The sequence below is a fragment of the Oncorhynchus mykiss genome, chromosome 21 (assembly GCF_013265735.2).
Source record: "Oncorhynchus mykiss isolate Arlee chromosome 21, USDA_OmykA_1.1, whole genome shotgun sequence".
NCBI classification, from domain to species: domain Eukaryota; kingdom Metazoa; phylum Chordata; class Actinopteri; order Salmoniformes; family Salmonidae; genus Oncorhynchus; species Oncorhynchus mykiss.
This window is the reverse complement of record NC_048585.1, coordinates 36,730,780-36,749,477: the sequence shown is the minus strand read 5'-3', so window position 1 is coordinate 36,749,477 and position 18,698 is coordinate 36,730,780. Positions and strand designations below refer to the sequence as shown.

General features: G+C 44.6%; 1 protein-coding gene across 1 annotated transcript in view; it reads right to left on the bottom strand.

The window, feature by feature from the left end:
* Positions 1 to 18,698, bottom strand: part of LOC110500825 (protein Shroom4) — a 90,002-nt gene that overhangs the window by 7,135 nt on the left and 64,169 nt on the right. Inside the window, exons 3-6 of the mRNA XM_036956504.1 lie at positions 7,634 to 7,807; positions 1,171 to 3,841; positions 709 to 1,038; positions 49 to 122 (exon numbers count right to left, since the gene is read on the bottom strand). Coding sequence (XP_036812399.1) covers positions 49 to 122; positions 709 to 1,038; positions 1,171 to 3,841; positions 7,634 to 7,807 — 3,249 coding nt within the window. The remainder of the gene's footprint in view (positions 1 to 48; positions 123 to 708; positions 1,039 to 1,170; positions 3,842 to 7,633; positions 7,808 to 18,698) is intronic.

The window sequence follows — 18,698 nt, the reverse complement described above, 5'->3', positions numbered from 1 at the left end:
CCATTTGGGGGACACATGGAGACAGGAGGTGAACAGGAAATGGCATACCTCTCGGTCAGGCTGAACTTCCTGTTGATCTGTGTCTGTTCCCACGGTAACGGTCGAGACGCAGCAGGATACGCCTGTGGAACACATCGGCCAAGTTATTCACAGGAGGACAGGGAGAGAAGCAGGAATGTCGCTTGCTCGCCCAAGGATCCGCTTTAAAGAATAATACTCGTTGACACCAACGCTCAGTACCTACTTCAAAAAGTTATATAAGTGATGATAATGTGGGAAATGTAAGCTTCTAGAACAAAGAGGAGGAACTATTAGAACAATGGAACCCTTTGAATGTGTAAAATAAGAAACCTTTTTTCAAAACTCAACTTGGAGGACAGACATCTGAGTGACAAGAGAATAATAAAATGCACTATTCTGTTCCCATCTCAACGACTGGAATCGGTTGATAAAACCCCTCTAGTGTGTGTGTGTGTGTGTCTTCATATCCTCTTGTATTGGCCAACCATCCTTGGCAAGGCCAAGCAAGCTTCAAGATATTATTTCAAGATATTACATCATCATTCAGATCTGGACCCATTAAACACTGTTCAACATCTCCAGATACTGTATAAAACCTTGGCGTTGAACCAAAGGCCTTAATCTGAAATCAACCCGTTTGTGTGTGTGAGTGTGTCTAGGTATTGTGTAACAGTAACCTATACTTGCCTCTGTTGGTGTGTAGCTCTGTGGTGGATACCCCTGGTGAAGAGCCTGGTTATCCTGGAGGAGAGCGGTGTTGACCGGGTGGAAGGCTGAACGAGGGGCCTCCATCTGGGTTTGGGGATGGGAGTGGGTCTGGGGGTAGGCACGGGGTTGGGATTGACTGGCAAAAAGATCCTGAGCTAAACAGAGTGACTTTCTCTCCCTCTCTCTTTTCCTCTCTCTCTCACTTTGTCTCTCTTTCTCCATCTCACTATCTTGTTCCCTCTCTATCCCCCTTTCGCTCTCCATCTCCAGCTCTCTCAGTCTAGCCCTTTCCTCTCTTTGTCTCTCTTCCTCCCTTTCCCCCTCAAGAGCCATCTCCCTCTCTCTGGCCCTCTCTTCTCTTTCCCTCTCCCTTACCATTTCCTCCCTCTCCAACAACCTCTCCCTCTCTGTCACCCTCTCCTCCCTTTCCCTTTCCCTCTCTCTTGCTCTTTCCTCCCTTTCCCTTTCCCTCTCTCTTGCTCTTACCTCCCTTTCCATCTCCCTCTCTTTTTCCCTCTGCTTCTCTCTCTCCCTCTCCTTTTCTCTCTCCCTATTCCCACTAACCGATTGTCTCCGGGCCTCCATGGTATTAATCAAAAGGGGACTTTCTCGCTCGAATCCACCCTGGTAAGAGTACCTCCTCTGGGCTTGTCCCTGTCCATAGCCCCCTCTTTGGTTCTCCAGCATTGACAGATGAGGCTGCCTCTCATGTCTATCTGGCCTCTGCATTCGTCTCGTCAGACCTGGCAAATTTGACACCAATATACTCCTGCTTGTCTCCTCAAAGAACTTACAGCGGTCCGCGAAAGGTAAAATATCAGACTCCTCAGTGTGGGAAGAACAAGTGGTAGAAGAAGAAGAGGAGGCAGAGGATGCCCTCCCTCGTCCTGACACCCCCAAGGCCACTCCGACCCTCTCCCCCCTTCGGTCAGTGTCAATTTCTGGTTGGAGTTTATGTTCGGGTGTCCATCTCCATCGGCGGGACTTACCAGCTGGAGCTAGCTCCTCCACGACCTGGATACCCATACCCCAGCTGGGCAAGGTTGGGACGGACCTCTGGGGTGGCCTGGAAGAGTCTGTAGCTTGGTCTTGCTTCCCTGGTGGTTCAGGTTCTTCATCCCTGGGGGGTTGTAGAGCTGAAACTGGGGCTAGGGACGGCTGGTGGAGCTGGAGGGTGGAAGAAGAGGATAGTCTGTTCAGACCTCCAGGAGCTGGAGCTGAGAGGCTGATGTCGGAACAGGTGTACACGCCTTGGGAGCTGCTCTCCTTGGCAGGCGGATCAACGTCCTCAGCCTCTTTCCTCACGAGGTCCTGGATTTTCAGGTCTGGACCTTCTTCTTCCTCAACTGTCTCCCCGCTGTAGAGCAACCCTCCTGGGCCTTTACTATTGGACAGCTGGGCCTTCTTGTGCTGGATCTCGTTACGGAGGTTCGTGGCGAAGCGTTCGCTACGACGGCGTGCCCGGGACGAACGGTGACTCCTAGGTTTCTTCATCAGCACCTTTCCTTCATTATCATCCCTTCTTCCTGCTCCTCCTCTATGACTTCCCTCCAGTAGGCTGTCTACACTGGCTGCAGCACTGAGAGGCCCAAAGTCGGTCTCCCAAATCCGCTCAGAGCTCACCTCTCCCTGTGTACAATCTCCAGAGGGCTCCCATGACCCTGGAACACTCACCAGAGGCCTACCCCAGGGGTGTTGGACCTGGATGGGCGAGAGGCGATTACCAGCAGCCGCCACCACCTCCCTACTCTCCCAAACCACCACACTCACCTCTCCTGCCTCCCCAATCCCATCAATGTCCACCAATCCTGGGGTAGAGCATTGACTCCTTTGTTCCCACTCCCCCGTGTTCTGCTGGAGGAGGAGGAGGGAGGTGTCGTGACTCCCTATATCCCCTCCTAGGTCCTCCCTGGGGGGGTTAAGGGGGGAGCGAGACCACTGGGAGCTGGAGGGGGAGACGGAGCTATGGTCCGAAGAGTCACTGGAAAACTCTAGATGACGTAGCTGCGATAAGAGTTTCTCAGGGACGCTTTGTCTGTAGAGACCAGATGAGCAGTGCTTGTTCTGGGGGAGGAGGTGGTTGGCTTCACCTGGGGGGTCTGGATCTATGGAGCTGTCTGGAGGTAGGGAACTGGAGCCGGGGATGGAGGAAGAGGAGCTTATCTCTAGGGCAGGGAGGTGGAGGGAGTCTGGGTGGATCTCCTGGATCTCTGAGTTCTTATTCACAAGGGACTCTTTTTTTTTGGAGATGAGGGTGTAGTATTGCTCCAAAGAATCTCCTTTAAAATTCCCAACCCCATTCTTTTTCCCATTTCCCATGTCTCCCTCTGCCTTTGAAGCCTTGCAGGGAGCGGGATAGCCGTTCCAGCTGGGAATAACCGGAACACCAGGAACATTCTGAGGATCGTCGCCATCGTCCTCGACATGGCAACTGAAGAGGCTGGGAATTCCGACGGGGGCAGAGATGCATCGTTGATCTTTGACATCTGTAATCCCCAAGCGACCCCTCGTGGCCCTAAAACTGTCCTTCCTGGTTGGGGGAAGGGGGGGAATTGAAGCACCCCTCTTCCCTCCGCCTCCACCCCTCTCCCCTCTCCCTTCTCTCCGCTCCTCTTCAAAACAGTACGAAGATGGTCTCTCCTTCGCTTCCGGATGCCTCACTCTTGGCCTGGTAAGCGACCTCGACTTTAGTAGTAGGGTTGAGGTACCGGTCTCATCCTGAGCCTCGCCCGACTCCCTCCCCAGGGATGGTGCATTGCCACAGGCATAAACCCGGCAGGCGGGTCCCCCTGGCCCAAGGCTTCGGAGGATATTCTCCATAGAACAGGCCTCACCGGGCCTTAATGAGACAGTATAGTCTGACATATTAGAACTAGCTGAGAAAGAGCTATAGGCAGAGTCTCTTATATTGTTGAATATAGCAGGGTCCACTGGTGAATTGTGGTAATCATTGTCTCTCTTATTGTTGAAGATGGCCGGGTCCACTGGGGAATTATGGGAATCGTAGTACACTTGGCTGCTAGGAGGGTCAAGGCTGTCCATGCTACTTAGGGAACTGCTTCTGTCTGTAGAGTAGTGTCTGGAGAGCTTGTTCCACTGGATAGACAGATCACTGTAAAGAGGTGGAGAGAGGGTGGGGGAAGGGTAGGTAGAGGGGAAGAGGAGGTTGGAGAGCAAGGGAGACAGAAATGAATGATTACTTAAGTAAATAGTATTATCATCAATACAAGTCATATTTTGGTCCTTTACCCGACATATACCAGATGCTACATTATTTACATCTTAAGGAGTAGGCCTACTGAAGCTGAATCTCTTCTATATTTGCACTAGTCTAAATGGTAAAGTAAGAGAAGCATAGGATATACTACTTGATTTCATCTGCTTTACTGTATTCCTATTCATAGATCTACCTCTGCCATGTGTTTCTGACGGATTTGTAAGGAAGAAAAGAAAAAGGAGCAGATTGAATGGTAGCTTCTTTAAGCATCGTGGGTAGAGAGGGCGACGGGAAATTATGTCGTAACCAGAGGAAATTACATCCCCTCCCTCCCGAACGTTCCATCAGGGGACGATAAAGAACATGACAGGAATAACAACTCTATGGTGAATTAGAGTGGACACACATGCACTACACACATATGCACACACAAAAATACAGCCGTACTGCAGGCAGCCACACACACAATCATAGTCATCAAGTTGGACTCGAGTCAGACTGTCAGCCTTTGTTTGAGGTCTTGATTAGCTATTTAAGGGGTTGTTTAACGTTTATGGAACTTCTGACGGTACATCCCAAAGGAAGACACAAACAGGACAGGACAAGACAAGACAAGACAAGACAAGACAGGACAGGACAGGACAGGACAGGACAGGACAGGACAGGACAGGACAGGACAGGACAGGACAGGACAGGACAGGACAGGACAAGACAAGACAAGACAAGACAAGACAAGACAAGACAAGACAAGACAAGACAAGACAAGACAAGACAAGACAAGACAAGACAAGACAAGACAAGACAAGACAAGACAGGACAGGACAGGACAGGACAGGACAGGACAGGACAGGACAGGACAGGACAGGACAGGACAGGACAGGACAAGACAAGACAAGACAAGACAAGACAAGACAAGACAAGACAAGACAAGACAAGACAAGACAAGACAAGACAAGACAAGACAAGACAAGACAAGACAAGACAAGACAAGACAAGACAAGACAAGACAAGACAAGACCAGACCAGACCAGACCAGACCAGACCAGACGTTCTGTTTATTAACTGTCTTCCCATCTTCCCATGTTCTGGAAGTTACATGCCATTGTCCTGTTATGCAGAGAGAATATGTCTCATCAGACATTGCATTGTCTGTGTGTGTGTGTGTTTTGTGTATGTGGCAATGAAGGCAAGGACTGCATAATTGTGAGAATTGCAGCACAAAGCGATTAAAGCTTTACGTAAACTCAAGCCTATCTACGCCATTCAAAACCATTCTTGTGTGTGATACATAAATACTGGACAATCCAAGCCCGTTAAAACTATTAGGGGTAGTTGTAGTGAATTGTATCATTAATTGTTATCAAAGGGGAACCACTGCGTGCATATGTGTGTGTCTTTGTGTGTATACGCTACACAGCTAACTGAGGACATTCTGATGTACTGAACATATCAGGCAATCTATTTCTTGTTGTTACTGACTAGAGTCAGTAATGCACATAGGTACGCACACACACATAAAGCATAGTTATATTACTATACTGAACAAAAATATAAAAGCAACATGGAAAAATGTCTACGATTTTACTGAGTTACAGTTCATTTCAGGAAATCATTCAATTGAAATAAATAAATTAGGCTCTAATCTATGGATTTTGCATGACTGGGCAGGGAAGCAGCCATTCGTGGGCCTGGGAGGGCCATAGTTTTTCCCCACAAAAGGGCTTTAATTACAGACAGATATACTCCTCAGTTTCATCAGCTGTCAAGGTGGCTGGTCTCAGACAATCCCGCAGATGGAGAAGCCAGATGTGAAGATCCTGGTCTGGCTTGGTTACACGACGTCTGCAGTTGTGAGGTCAGTGGGATGTACTGCCAAATTCTCTAAAACGTCATTGGAGGTGGCTTATGGTAGAGAAATTAGCATTCAATTCTCTGGCAACAGCTCTGGAGGACATTCCAGTCAGCATACCAATCGCACGCTCCCTAAAAACTGTGGAATTGTGTTGTTACAAAACTGCTCATTTTAGAGTGAACGTGTATTATCCCCAGCACAAGGTGCACCTGTGTAATGATTGTGCGGTTTAAATCAGCTTCTTGGTATGCCACACCTGTCAGGTAGATTGATTATCTTGACAAAGGAGAAATGCTCACCAACAGGGATGTAAAGAAATGTGTGCACAACATTTGAGAGAAATAAGCTTTTTGTGAGTATGAAACATTTCTGGGATCTTTTATTTCAGCTCATGAAACATGGGACCAACACTTTACATGTTGCTTTATATTTTTGGTCAGTATAGAGTATGTATAAGCTTTGGAAACATTTCAATGTACTTATTAGTGTTGACTTTAATCAACTAAAATCTCCTAAAAACTATTTTCTCTCAACCAATTCATTGTGTTTTTGGTACCCGACCCAAATTAAACTGTGCTGGCTCAAATATTAGTCCCGCAACTTTGTCTCAGTAGTGTGAAAAGCCATTTTGATAGTTTGGGGGTCCTACCATTGAGTGATCAGCCAGTGAGGAATGCGTGAATCGATTCCTGTCTGAAAATACCCCTGTTTATCCGGCGCGATGCTATTGACTTTAGAACACGATGAGGTCACTAAGTTTCCTGATGATTGTTAGTCTTTGGAAACAGGTCAAAATACTGTGTGTGTGTGTGTGTGTGTGTGTGTGTGTGTGTGTGTGTGTGTTTGCGTGCGTGCGTGCGTGCTTGCTAGTCTTCAGAAACACGTCACAGGGACAAAATTCCCCTGGTCTGGTCTGCCCAACAATGCACTCCCACAAGACTGTGTACCCAGCCTCAAACACACACAGCTCAGATATGCACACACACACAGCTCAGATACGTACACACATGTGAGCGCACAGACACAGGGGTTGGAAATTATTTGGGGAAATTATATTATTTTATACTAATACAATTGCTCAGAGAAAGAGATTTTGTTTAACAAGTAATAATATTTTTTCTCAAAACGGTAGGGGTCAAAATGATTGACATCCCTAATGATTCTTATAAATAAAGTAGTCAAAAGTTTAGTATTTGGTCCCATATTCCTAGCACGCAATGACTATAATCAACTGTGTGACTGCAAACTTGTTGGATGCATTTGTAGTTCGTTTTGGTTGTGTTTCAGATTATTTTGTGACCAATAGAAATGAATGGTAAATAATGTATTGTGTGAATTTGGAGTAACTTTTATTGTAAATAAGAATATAATATGTTTCTAAGCAATTCTACATTAATGTGGATGCTACCATGATTACGGATAATCTTGAATGAATCGGGTCAAAAATCATACTCCCAAGACATGCTAACCTCTCACCATTACCAATAAAAGGAGAGGTTAGCATTTCTTGGGGGTATGATGTTTGACCCTCTGTAACTTTCTAACTAATTCATTCAGTATTATGATTATCAGTATTATGTTTATGACACACACAAACGTGGCGTGTGCAAACATAGCTTGATAGAAGGTTGGGAGACAAGATTCTCCGGGGGAATCGAATAGAATGGGAAAGACCGCTCTAAACTCTAATTCACATATAAGCCAGGGTACTTAGCCGTCCCGTATCTTCCCAATATAAATGACCATTACCTGCTGTCTGCTGTGCCAGGGTAGTGTATAGGGCGCAGTGTGTTTGTGTGTATGTGTCTGTATATATGCATCTGTGTGTATGTTACCTGTTGTCTGCTGTAGAGTGCCAGGGTAGTGTGTAGGGCCCAGGATGGAGCTGCATGGCAGATGGGGGGGACGGGGGAGGAGGAGGGGGGACAGGGGTAGAACTGTGGGGGGACTCCGTTGATGAAAGCTTGGCCAGGTACCACGAGTGAGGCCTGATCACAGGTACACTGCATCTGGAGAGAGAGCGAGAACACACACACATACAGGTGAGGGATTGGCTCCCGAGTGGCGCAGCAGTCTAAGGCACTAACTCTCAGTGTTTGAGGCGTCACTACAGACACCCTGGTTCAAATCCAGGCTGTATCACAACCGGCCGTGATTGGGAGTCCCATAGGGCGGCGCACAATTGGCCTAGCGTCGTCCGGGTTTGGCCGGTGTAGGCCGTCATTGTAAATAAAAATGTGTTCTTAACTGACTTGCCTAGTTAAATAAAGGTTAAAGAAAAAAAAAGGGATAATGTAACTACAGTAGGGGTAACATGATTTGTCGGTACACCCAAAAGGAAGTCTGTGTAGACCCAAAAGGAAGTCTGTGTAGACCCAAAAGGAAGTACCATAAGCAGTGTATATATGCCAGGTAGGAGCCTGGAACAAACTTCGGTGAGATCCCAGGAGACTCCTGCTCATGAATGGCCCATTATTCTGAAGCTATTAATAACTTCGGAATAACGCACCGGGAATAACTCTGAAACATTTTCTCTCAGGAGAGAATTTCGACTGAATTATGGGAATTTTGAGGAGGAAGAATGAGGATCTGGCACAGTCGGAAGTCAGAACACTTTGGAAATATTTCTGTTTATGATTTATGGCCATTCATTAAAGTAAACAGAATAGTTCCTAAAATGGCTAATTTTGGATTTCTCTCAGGACGATTGTGTGTGTGTGTCCATGTGTGCACTTGTCCAAATGGTTGTCTCTTCCCTGAAAATGTTCCTCTTGGTATAGGGAGAGAGATTTTGGAAGTTCCCAAATGGGATAGAACAAACACTATTATCATTTATTCCAGGACTATGAATGGACCTAAGATTAGTTTTGTCCCAGGACTGTTAATGGAGCCCAGATTGGGCCTGGAATGATTGATGACTATGAAAACCAACCAAAAAAACAAAAAAAACAAGAAGCGAATATAGAAAGGAAAACTAAATCTGTGTCTGGAAAAACCAGCCCAATCAGTATTTAGAGATATACTGTATTTAGAATCTGATCCACTGAACTTCACTAGGATATACATGAAGAAAAGTAATTTAGAAGTATACAGCCGAAGACAAAAATGTCATTTTTGTCTTCTGCATTATACTTTGAGATAATCTACTGTACTCAGACATCTTTGTAAAACATGATGAAACAGAGTTATTAAAAAATATATTGAAATGGAAGAAAAAGAATGTGAGATATAATGTAGTTCTACTGTACTGACCTAGTCCTAGTGTTACATTTGTCAAGCAGCCAGATACAAAGGAACAGTTAATCGCCCTCGACATACCAAGCCACAGTTAACCTGATTAGCCAGTTAGAGACCGGAACCAATCAGTGTCGGACACTGTCAGACATTCAGGAAATCTAATAAACTTCACAAGACAAGACCGTCCTTAGTTCTATTTATAAACATAGTCTACAGAACAGTAGCCGAATGCTTTACTCTGACTGATGGATGGATAGCAAGATAAACCATGTTCCATGGTTTATGTGTAGACATTATTTATGTTACTTTGACCCATAAAACATTGTGAATGTATGACTGCGTGAAATACTGATACAGAAACAACTGATAATACCATATGTGGTAGAAGAAACTAGAACAGCTGAATGATACGGACTCCTAAACTAGAATAAAGTCGAAGAGACTAGATTGAAGGTCATTTACTCTAGAGTCATAATGTCACTGAGTAATGAAATTATATACACATTAAGACACACAAAAACAGAGATCAGACACACACCCAGTCACACCTTGAAGACGCCTACAAGTTCAAAGACACAAAGAAGAGTGAAGGTAGAACAGTACACACTGCACAGAGGGGAGAAGATTAATGGAAGGTAGGGGATCAAAAGAGAAAAGGAGAGGAACTAAAGGAGATGATAAGAGGAAACAAACACCCAATACTTTCTAACTGTTCCCGAGTCAGTCTATAACATACCAGAGTGGATCCACACAGAAGAGGCCCTAGTCACACCTGATCCTAGAACCGTGTCTACTGGGTCACAGTTAGGGTCAGGCCCAATGTTAGTTCAACCATAGACTGGTCTGAGAGCAGTCCTTATAAACATGCCCAAAGATCTTCAATCCAACACAGACGACAATGGACTCAAAGAAGGTGGTCCGGCTACTTACTACTGTTTATCAAGTCTTCAACATAACATTTCCACTGCGGTGTTCAAAAGAGGCAATAAAAACTTTTGGGATAAGAAGTTCCCTTAAATTCTCAATGCTCTTGTCTCCTTCCCTCCTTAATTAATCCAGTTCTCTGGCCTTGCTAGGTGGCTTTGGTTCTGTCTCTAAGAGTAGTCCAACAGTCCTAGCCATATTAAGAGAGTTAGGTTCTGTTTCTAGGAGTAGTTCTATCCTTCGGAGCAGCCCTATAGTCCTCTAGTAACAAAACAAGACTGTGTTCAAAGTCTTCTCTCTCTCTGTGGTCCATCTCAACTGACCTAGACTCCAAAAAAAACAACCGACAAACCTAATCTACCCTCTTGTCCCTCTCTCTCTCTCCCTCCCTCTCACCGTCCCTCGCTTCAGTCACTTAGACCAAACATAGCTCTCTCTCTGCCTTTGTTTCCACCTCCCTCCCTCTCAATCCCTCTCTCTCTCTCTAGGCAGAGTACTGTGAGTGACTCAGGGGGAGAGGGAGAGAGAGGAACAGAAAGAGAGGCAGAGAGGAAGCTATGTTCGGAGCAGATAAAGACGGACGCTGTTAAAATAATACCCAGAGTTCCACAGTGTTATTGTTCCACACAGGGAAATACGCAGAGGTACTTCCTGTCTAGAAGAGAGAAAGAGGGGGGAGGGAGTGGGAGGGAGAGGTGGAGAGAGAGGGAGGAAGAGAGAGGAAGGGAGGGGGAGGGAGGGATAGAGAGAGAGAAGGAGGGGGAGAGAGGGGGGAAGAGGGCAGGAGTGGGAGGGAGAGAAAAAGGAAGACACCAGTTTTGGAACTGCAGAAGCAACGAGAGAGAACATTTCAGAGGGGCTCAAATGGAGAGAGAGATGGAAAGGGAGAAATAGAGGGGTAAAAAGAGAGAAGGAAGAGAAGAAGAGATGAGTGTTATTGTGGCATCCAGCCAGACTGGTGTTTTCTTGCCCTTTGCTGAGTAGCGATAGTACAACACAGAGATGAGAAGACCTCAGCAGGGTATGTATAGGAGAGAGGGGGAAAGAGGAGGAGGGGGAGAGAAAGAAAGCAGAGAGCAGTGGGAGAAGTAGGCAGTCTGTAGATTCAAAACTAATCTATAGAACTCCTTGTGAGGCCTCCCGAGTGGCGCAGCGGTCTAAGGCACTACATTGCGGGGCTTGAGGCATCACTACAGCCCAGGATTCGATCCCAGACTGTGTCACAGCCGGCCATGACCGGGAGACCCATGAGGCAGCACACAATTGGGCCAGCGTCGTCCGGGTTAGGGGAGGGTTTGGCCGGCCAGGATTTCCTTGTCCCATCGCGCTCTAGTGACTCCTTGTGGCGGGCCGGACGCCTGCACGCTGACGTCGTTTACCAGATGTACAGTGTTTACTCCGACACATTGGTGCGGCTGGCTTCCGGGTAAAGCAAGCAGTGCAGCTTGGCAGGATCGTGTTTTGGAGGTCGCATGGCTCTCGACCTTCGCCTCTCCCGAGTCTGTACAGGAGTTGCAGCAATGGGACAAGACTGTAACTACCAATTGGATAACCAAGAAATTGTGGAGACAAAGGGGATAAAAGATCAAGAACTCCTGCTGAAAATTCACTTTAACAACATCCAGAACAGTGGGAGAAGACAGACTCCGACCGAGAACTCACACACACACACACACACACACACACACACACACACACACACACACACACACACACACACCATATTAGTCTGAACCTGGGGTTGGCGAGGATTTCCAGAGGCCACCGTCGCTGCAATCTTCATGCGTGTCTCTGTGTGTGTTTAGATTTCTTACATAATGGGTTAACTATAGTCTCAACCCTCCTCCCCCTCTCCCTGCTCTCACCCCTTCTAGCCCCTCTCACTCTCTCCCCCCTCTACCTTTGTGTTCAGACTGCAATCATCGCACATTTGTTTGCTTTATGGGTTCTCAGTATGTGTGTGTTTCTCTACGTACCAGACTGCAATCAGGCAGTTGGTTTACTTTGTGGTCCCCCATCACACACACACCAGTTAATCAGTGCAGGGAGACTAAGGTCCATTCCAGGAGGATCTATCAGGAAGGGTGAAGCACACAGAAGGACAATACCCTGTTTGTTACTGAGACTGTGTGTGTGGGTGTGTGTATGTACATTTGAAGTCGGAAGTTTACATACACTTAGGTTGGAGTCATTAAAACTTGTTTTTCAACCACTCCACAAATATCTTGTTAACAAACTATAGTTTAGGCAAGCCGGTTAGGACATCTACTTCGTGCATGACACAAGGAATTTTTCAAACAATTGTTTACAGACAGATTATTTCACTTTTAATTCACTGTATCACAATTCGAGTGGGTCAGAGGTTTACATACACTATGTTGACTGTGCCTTTAAACAGCTTGGAAAATTACAGAAAATGATGTCATGGCTTTAGAAGCTTCTGATAGGCTAATTGATATAATTTGAGTCAATTGGAGGTGTACCTGTGGATGTATTTCAAGGCCGACCTTCAAACTCAGTGCCTCTTTTTGCTTGACATCATGGGAAAATCAAAACAAATCAGCCAAGACCTCAGAAAAATAACAGTTGACCTCCACAAGTCTGGTTCATCCTTGGGAGCAATTTCCAAACGCCTGAAGGTACCACATTCATCTGTACAAACAATAGTACGCAAGTATAAACACCATGGGACCACACAGCGGTCACACCGCTCAGGAAGGAAACGTGTTCTGTCTCCTAGAGATGAACATACTTTGGTGTGAAAAGTGAAAACCAATCCCAAACCAATCCCAACAGCAAAGGACCTTGTGAAGATGCTGGAGGAAACAGGTACAAATGTATCGACATAACCTGAAAGGCCACTCAGCAAGGAAGAAGCCATTGCTCCAAAACTGCCATAAAAAAAGCCAGACTACGGTTTGCAACTGCACATGGGGACAAAGATTGTACTTTTTGGAGAAATGTCCTCTGGTCTGATGAAACAAAAATAGAACTGTTTGGCCATAATGACCATCGTTATGTTTGCAGGAAGAAATGTGGATGCTTGCAAGCCGAAGAACACCATCCCAACCCTGAAGCATGGGGGTGGCAGCATCATGTTGTGGGGGTGCTTTGCTGCAGGAGGGACTGGTGCACTACACAAAATGGCATGAGGGAGGAAAATATGTGGATATATTGAAGCAACATTTCAAGACAGTCAGGAAGTTAAAACTTGGTCGCAAATGGGTCTTCCAAATGGACAATGACCCCATGCACACTTCCAAAGTTGGAATTTTTACTAGGATTAAATGTCAGGAATTGTGAAAAAGTGAGTTTAAATGTATTTGGCTAAAGTGTATGTAAATTTCCGACTCCAACTGTATGTATGTATGTCTCCCCACTTTCTCTCTCTCTCTTTATATCTCACTTACTTACTCTCTATATCTCTTTAAAAAGAAAGGAATGAAGTTGAAAATGCCAATGTGACAACCCCCCCAAAATGTGGAACCCTCTTCCCCATGGTTCCTGAGTTAATTAAGCAATTAAGGGTCACATTAGTGAAAGCAGGTGCTTCCACACAAGTGTGGTTCCTGAGATAATTAAGCAATTAACATCCCATCATGCTTAGGGTCATATATAAAAATGCCAAGTTTCCCATTATTTTGGCTACCCTGGCTAGAATAAGAGATCTCAGTGACTTTGAAAGAGGGGCCTAAAAGGAGCATAGAGTGTGTGTGTGTGTGTCTCAGTCGCCAGATCTCAACCCAAATTGGTAGATTCTGGAGCAGTGACTGAGACTGCGTTTTCACTACCATCACCAAAACACCAAATTAGAACATTTCTCATGGAAGAATGGTGTCACATACCTCCAATAGAGTTCCAGACACTTGTAGAATATATGCCAAGGCACATTGAAGCTGTTGTCATGACCTAGCCTTCTTTGCGTATAGTGAGTGTCTTCCCCCTCTCTCCCTCCTACACCCAGGTTCTGTTATCTCAGGTCGTAAATTCTTGGAGGAGACTCTCCTCCTGGCCATGCAGAAAGAGACACATAGAGAGAACAAAGGAACTTATTCTACATCACAGAACTTGAGAACTGAACAATATCCATGTTTTGGAGAATGTGTAAACGGTCGGTGGAGAAGCCAGCTACGACCCGGTCCATTTTGTTTCATGTTTGTGACCTCATGAAAGACAATACAGCAACATTACCATAACTCTGTTTATACAGCAGCCTCCGTTATGAGGTTTACGTCTAATTATTGTTTAAAATGAATGAGTAAAGATTAAACTATTTGATTTTAAACCGTTAATGTGAGATCCCAACAGAATAAGAGCAAATATTAGATACTAATTACTAGTCTGCAGATAGAAATTATGTGCCATGGGATGATTAGACCGACAACCGCCGAAACATCTTTTTTATAAGAACATTTCTGAATGGTACTTGGTATCCATTCTAACCATGAGACTTCAGGGAAGCAGAGAGACACTCGGATGAACTTTGCAACAGAAGGACTGACGATTCCAACAGAGATCACGATGACACACTGGGTGTAAAAATACATTGATTGCAATTATTCCCGAATGAGTGAGCGTTCATGTGCAATTAGCATTTCAATTGATATAATTATCAACTGTGTAGTAACTCTTTTGTAATTCCCGCCCTTCTCAGTCCACACCCACTTCCATTTGTCCACCAAGCCGTCATATTGGCTTTAGCCCACTAGGGAAGCTCCCCTATCATTTCCTCGTAACCATATCTACTGTTTGTTTGTTTGTTTATGCATTTCTGTAATTACTTAGTTAGTTAGGAAATAAATGATTAAGACAATTGGTGTATGGTTGATTCATAGTAAAGTCTGGGTTCGTGCAGATAACCAACCATTTACGACATTTGGAATTAGACTAACGTGAGGTAAATAATAATTCCTTAATTAGAAGACTAATTGATCAGATATTAAAATATCTGAAGTTATATTAGGAAAATGATAACTTTGTAATCTGAAGATTTTCCTTTGGTGCCCCAACTTCCTAGTTAATTACATTTACATGATTAGTTTAATCACATAATAATAATTACAGAGAATTGATTTGATAAAATAACAGTCTTCACTTTGATGATGCCAAAGACACGACAGTGTTCTGGAGGCTCGTAGAGGCCCTATTAAGACACTTTATGTTGGTGTTTCCTGCCTGTATATCACCATTGTCACTCCAGAGAATAAAACATACGAGTCGTCTAGCCGCTGCCTTCAGAGCACATTCCAGTGTTCCAGTGCTGGCACGGGTTCGAATCACGCCCACACTTTTCTACCATCTCTCTTCCTTACTTTCTTGTGTGTCCTCCCAATGTCTATCCAACAAACTCGAGAAAAATATATACTTAACAAAAATATAAATGCAACATGCAAAGTGTTGGTCCCATGTTTCATGGGAAATAAAAAGATCCCTGAAATTGTCCATACATACAAAAAGCAGATTTCTCTCAAATTGGCTTACATCCCTGTTAGTCAGCATTTCTCCTTTGCCAAATTAATCCATCCACCTAACAGGTGTGGCATATCAAGAAGCTGATTAAAAATGATCATTACATAGCTGCACCTTGTGCTGCGGACAATAAAAGGCTGCTCTAAAATTTGCAGTTTTGTCAAACACTACAATGCCACAGATGTCTCAAATTGAGGGAGCGTGCAATTGGCATGCTGACTACAGGAATGTCCACCAGACCTGTTGCCTGAGCATTTCATGTTTATTTCTATACCATAAGCCGAGTCGAGTATGGCCTGCATTCTCAGACATGTCACCAATCTTAGAAATTGTTTCATGTTGGGTTTTATATTTTTGTTCAGTGTATATTTAAAAAACATGGAGGACCTTTTACCAGCCACAGACAGTGATCACACACACACACACACTCACAGCGGTGCTATTATGTCCATCGCCATGTCTCACATTCTCACATGCAGTTGATTTGACAAGATCCTATCTCTTCCCACGAGACACACACATCTTGTAGGCATGTGTCGTAGTGTATGTGTGTGTGAGTGCATGTGTGTGTGTGTGTGTGTGTGGAGGTCATGTATCATTGGAATCCTTGTTTAATGGGACAGCTAATAGAAGCCATGAGGACTCAGCTGCAGTAATCACTATAGCAGGCCACACGCAGAGACGACACACACACAACAAAGAGAAACGCACAGAGATGAAAAGAGATGAAACACACACACACACACACACACACACACAAAGACACAGACAAAGGCATAGAGACGAAACACTCAGAGACACTAACAAACACAGAAACACAAATACTGACACACCCACACACAAAGATGATTTCTGTCTGCTCCGCTGAGCGCTGACAGGGCACATTTCAACTGTGGCAGAATCCTGCATTTAAAACACACACACACACCCTGGGTCTGATTAGTGGTAGAGAAAGTTGTTGTTTGTCCTCCTCTGGGAAATAGACTAAAGAAGAGAGGAGTTGATGTGTTGAGTCAGGGATGTGTCCCAAATGGCACCCTATTATCTTTATAGTGCACTACTTTTGACCATGGTCCATAAGACTCTGGACAAAAGTAGTGCACTTTATAGGGAATAGGGTGCCATTTAAGACACATTCAGAGAGAGGAAGAAATAACGGGGGATGAGATGGGTTGAGTTAGAGAGAGAGGAAGAGGCATTAGGAATGGCAGGAATGCCCATTGTTTTGTCAGGAGAAAGAGGAAGGTAAGGGCATTAGGGTATTGTTTTACCCGGTCCTTGGCACAGCAGGGGAGGTCTTGCCAATAGCCTTTGGGGAGGGGGGTGCGTGTGTAATCAACTCAAAATATTTGGTTTGATGTTTCTTAAAAATGTGATTTTCTTTTTTTTACTTTCACAATTGTCCACATGCTTTTTAAAAGAGAGGTTGGAATCAAGTGTGATGCCAAGGTACTTAAAATCAGCTTCTCCCCTGACACATAGACATCTGGCTCAGTAGCATCTGTTGCCCTCTTTGTGAAGAACATGCAAACAGTTTTTTTCACATTGAGATGCAAACACAAGTCACTGAGACACTTTGTAACCTGGACCATTACAGTAGTGAGTTCTTGTGCAGCTTGTTGTTTGCAAGCACATATATCACTGTATCATCTGCATACATTTGAACTTCAGATCCAGTACAGACAGATCATTAATGTACAGGCTGAACAGCTACATGGACAGTTGTCAGTGCTCTATTTGTTCCAAAGCTTAGCAGGGTACATGTGAGTAGGCATCGGTATGGTAGATTTGTTCTCACTGAAGTGTGAAAGTGTTTAGAAACATTATATTCTTATGTACAATAAAAGTGATTCCAACAAGTTTGACGAGTCACAAGCTTGATTGAATCATTGCGTGCTAGGAATATGGGACCAAATACAACATTTTTGACTTATTTAATAGACATAAGTTCCTTAGTCCCAATAATTTTTGTCCCATAAAATGGGGGGACTATAACTTTTTTTTTTTAATAAAAACTTTTTGTACAAACGGTTCACCCAATATGGTTGATAATACCCTCAAATTAAAACAGACAGTCTGCACTTTAAACTCGTACTCATTATATCATTTCAAATCCAAAGTGCTGGAGTACAAAGCCAAAACATTTTTTTTTTTTTATCAAAATGTGTTTTGGGAAGAAATGTTTTGGGGAACATGTGAACTTTCATTTATCTTAAACGTGTATGCCATCTGTAAATACACCCCCCCCCCCAAAAAAAAAAGACGAGCCAAGTTGGTTTAGCCACAGAAAAAAAAGACATGAGCATTCTCGCTATCCGTGATTGACTGAGATAATGGATGGGCTGGACATGCCAAGAGATGACTTCGGATTGGTCTGCCATGTAGCATGCTTCTGTCTATGACATGAGCTGCTCAGTATGTGTAGATAATCCTGGCTACTGCAGCTTTTTTGAAAGATACACTGCTCAAAAAAAAAAGGGAACAGACATTTTGTTACGTTACAGCTTTATTCAAACATTACCCTCATCACTCCACACACAATACCCCATTATAATAAAGCAAAAACTTTATTTTTATTGTTGATAATTTATATACACTGCTCAAAAAATAAAGGGAACACTTAAACAACACAATGTAACTCCAAGTCAATCACACTTCTGTGAAATCAAACTGTCCACTTAGGAAGCAACACTGATTGACAATACATTTCACATGCTGTTGTGCAAATGGTAAAGACATCAGGTGGAAATTATAGGCAATTAGCAAGACACCCCCAATAAAGTGGTAACCACAGACCACTTCTCAGTTCCTATGCTTCCTGGCTGATGTTTTGGTCACTTTTGAATGCTGGCGGTGCTTTCACTCTAGTGGTAGCATGAGACGGAGTCTACAACCCACACAAGTGGCTCAGGTAGTGCAGCTCATCCAGGATGGTACATCAATGCGAGCTGTGGCAAGAAGGTTTGCTGTGTCTGTCAGCGTAGTGTCCAGGACATGGAGGCCCTACCAGGACACAGGTCAGTACATCAGGAGACGTGGAGGAGGCCGTAGGAGGGCAACAACCCAGCAGCTGGACCACTACCTCCACCGTTGTGCAAGGAGGAGCACTGCCAGAGCCCTGCAAAATTACCTCAGAAACAGACTCCATGAGGGTGGTATGAGGGCCCGGCGTCCACAGGTGGGGGTTGTGCTTACAGCCCAACACCGTGCAGGACATTTGGCATTTGCCAGAGAACACCAAGATTGGCAAATTCGCCACTGGCGCCCTGT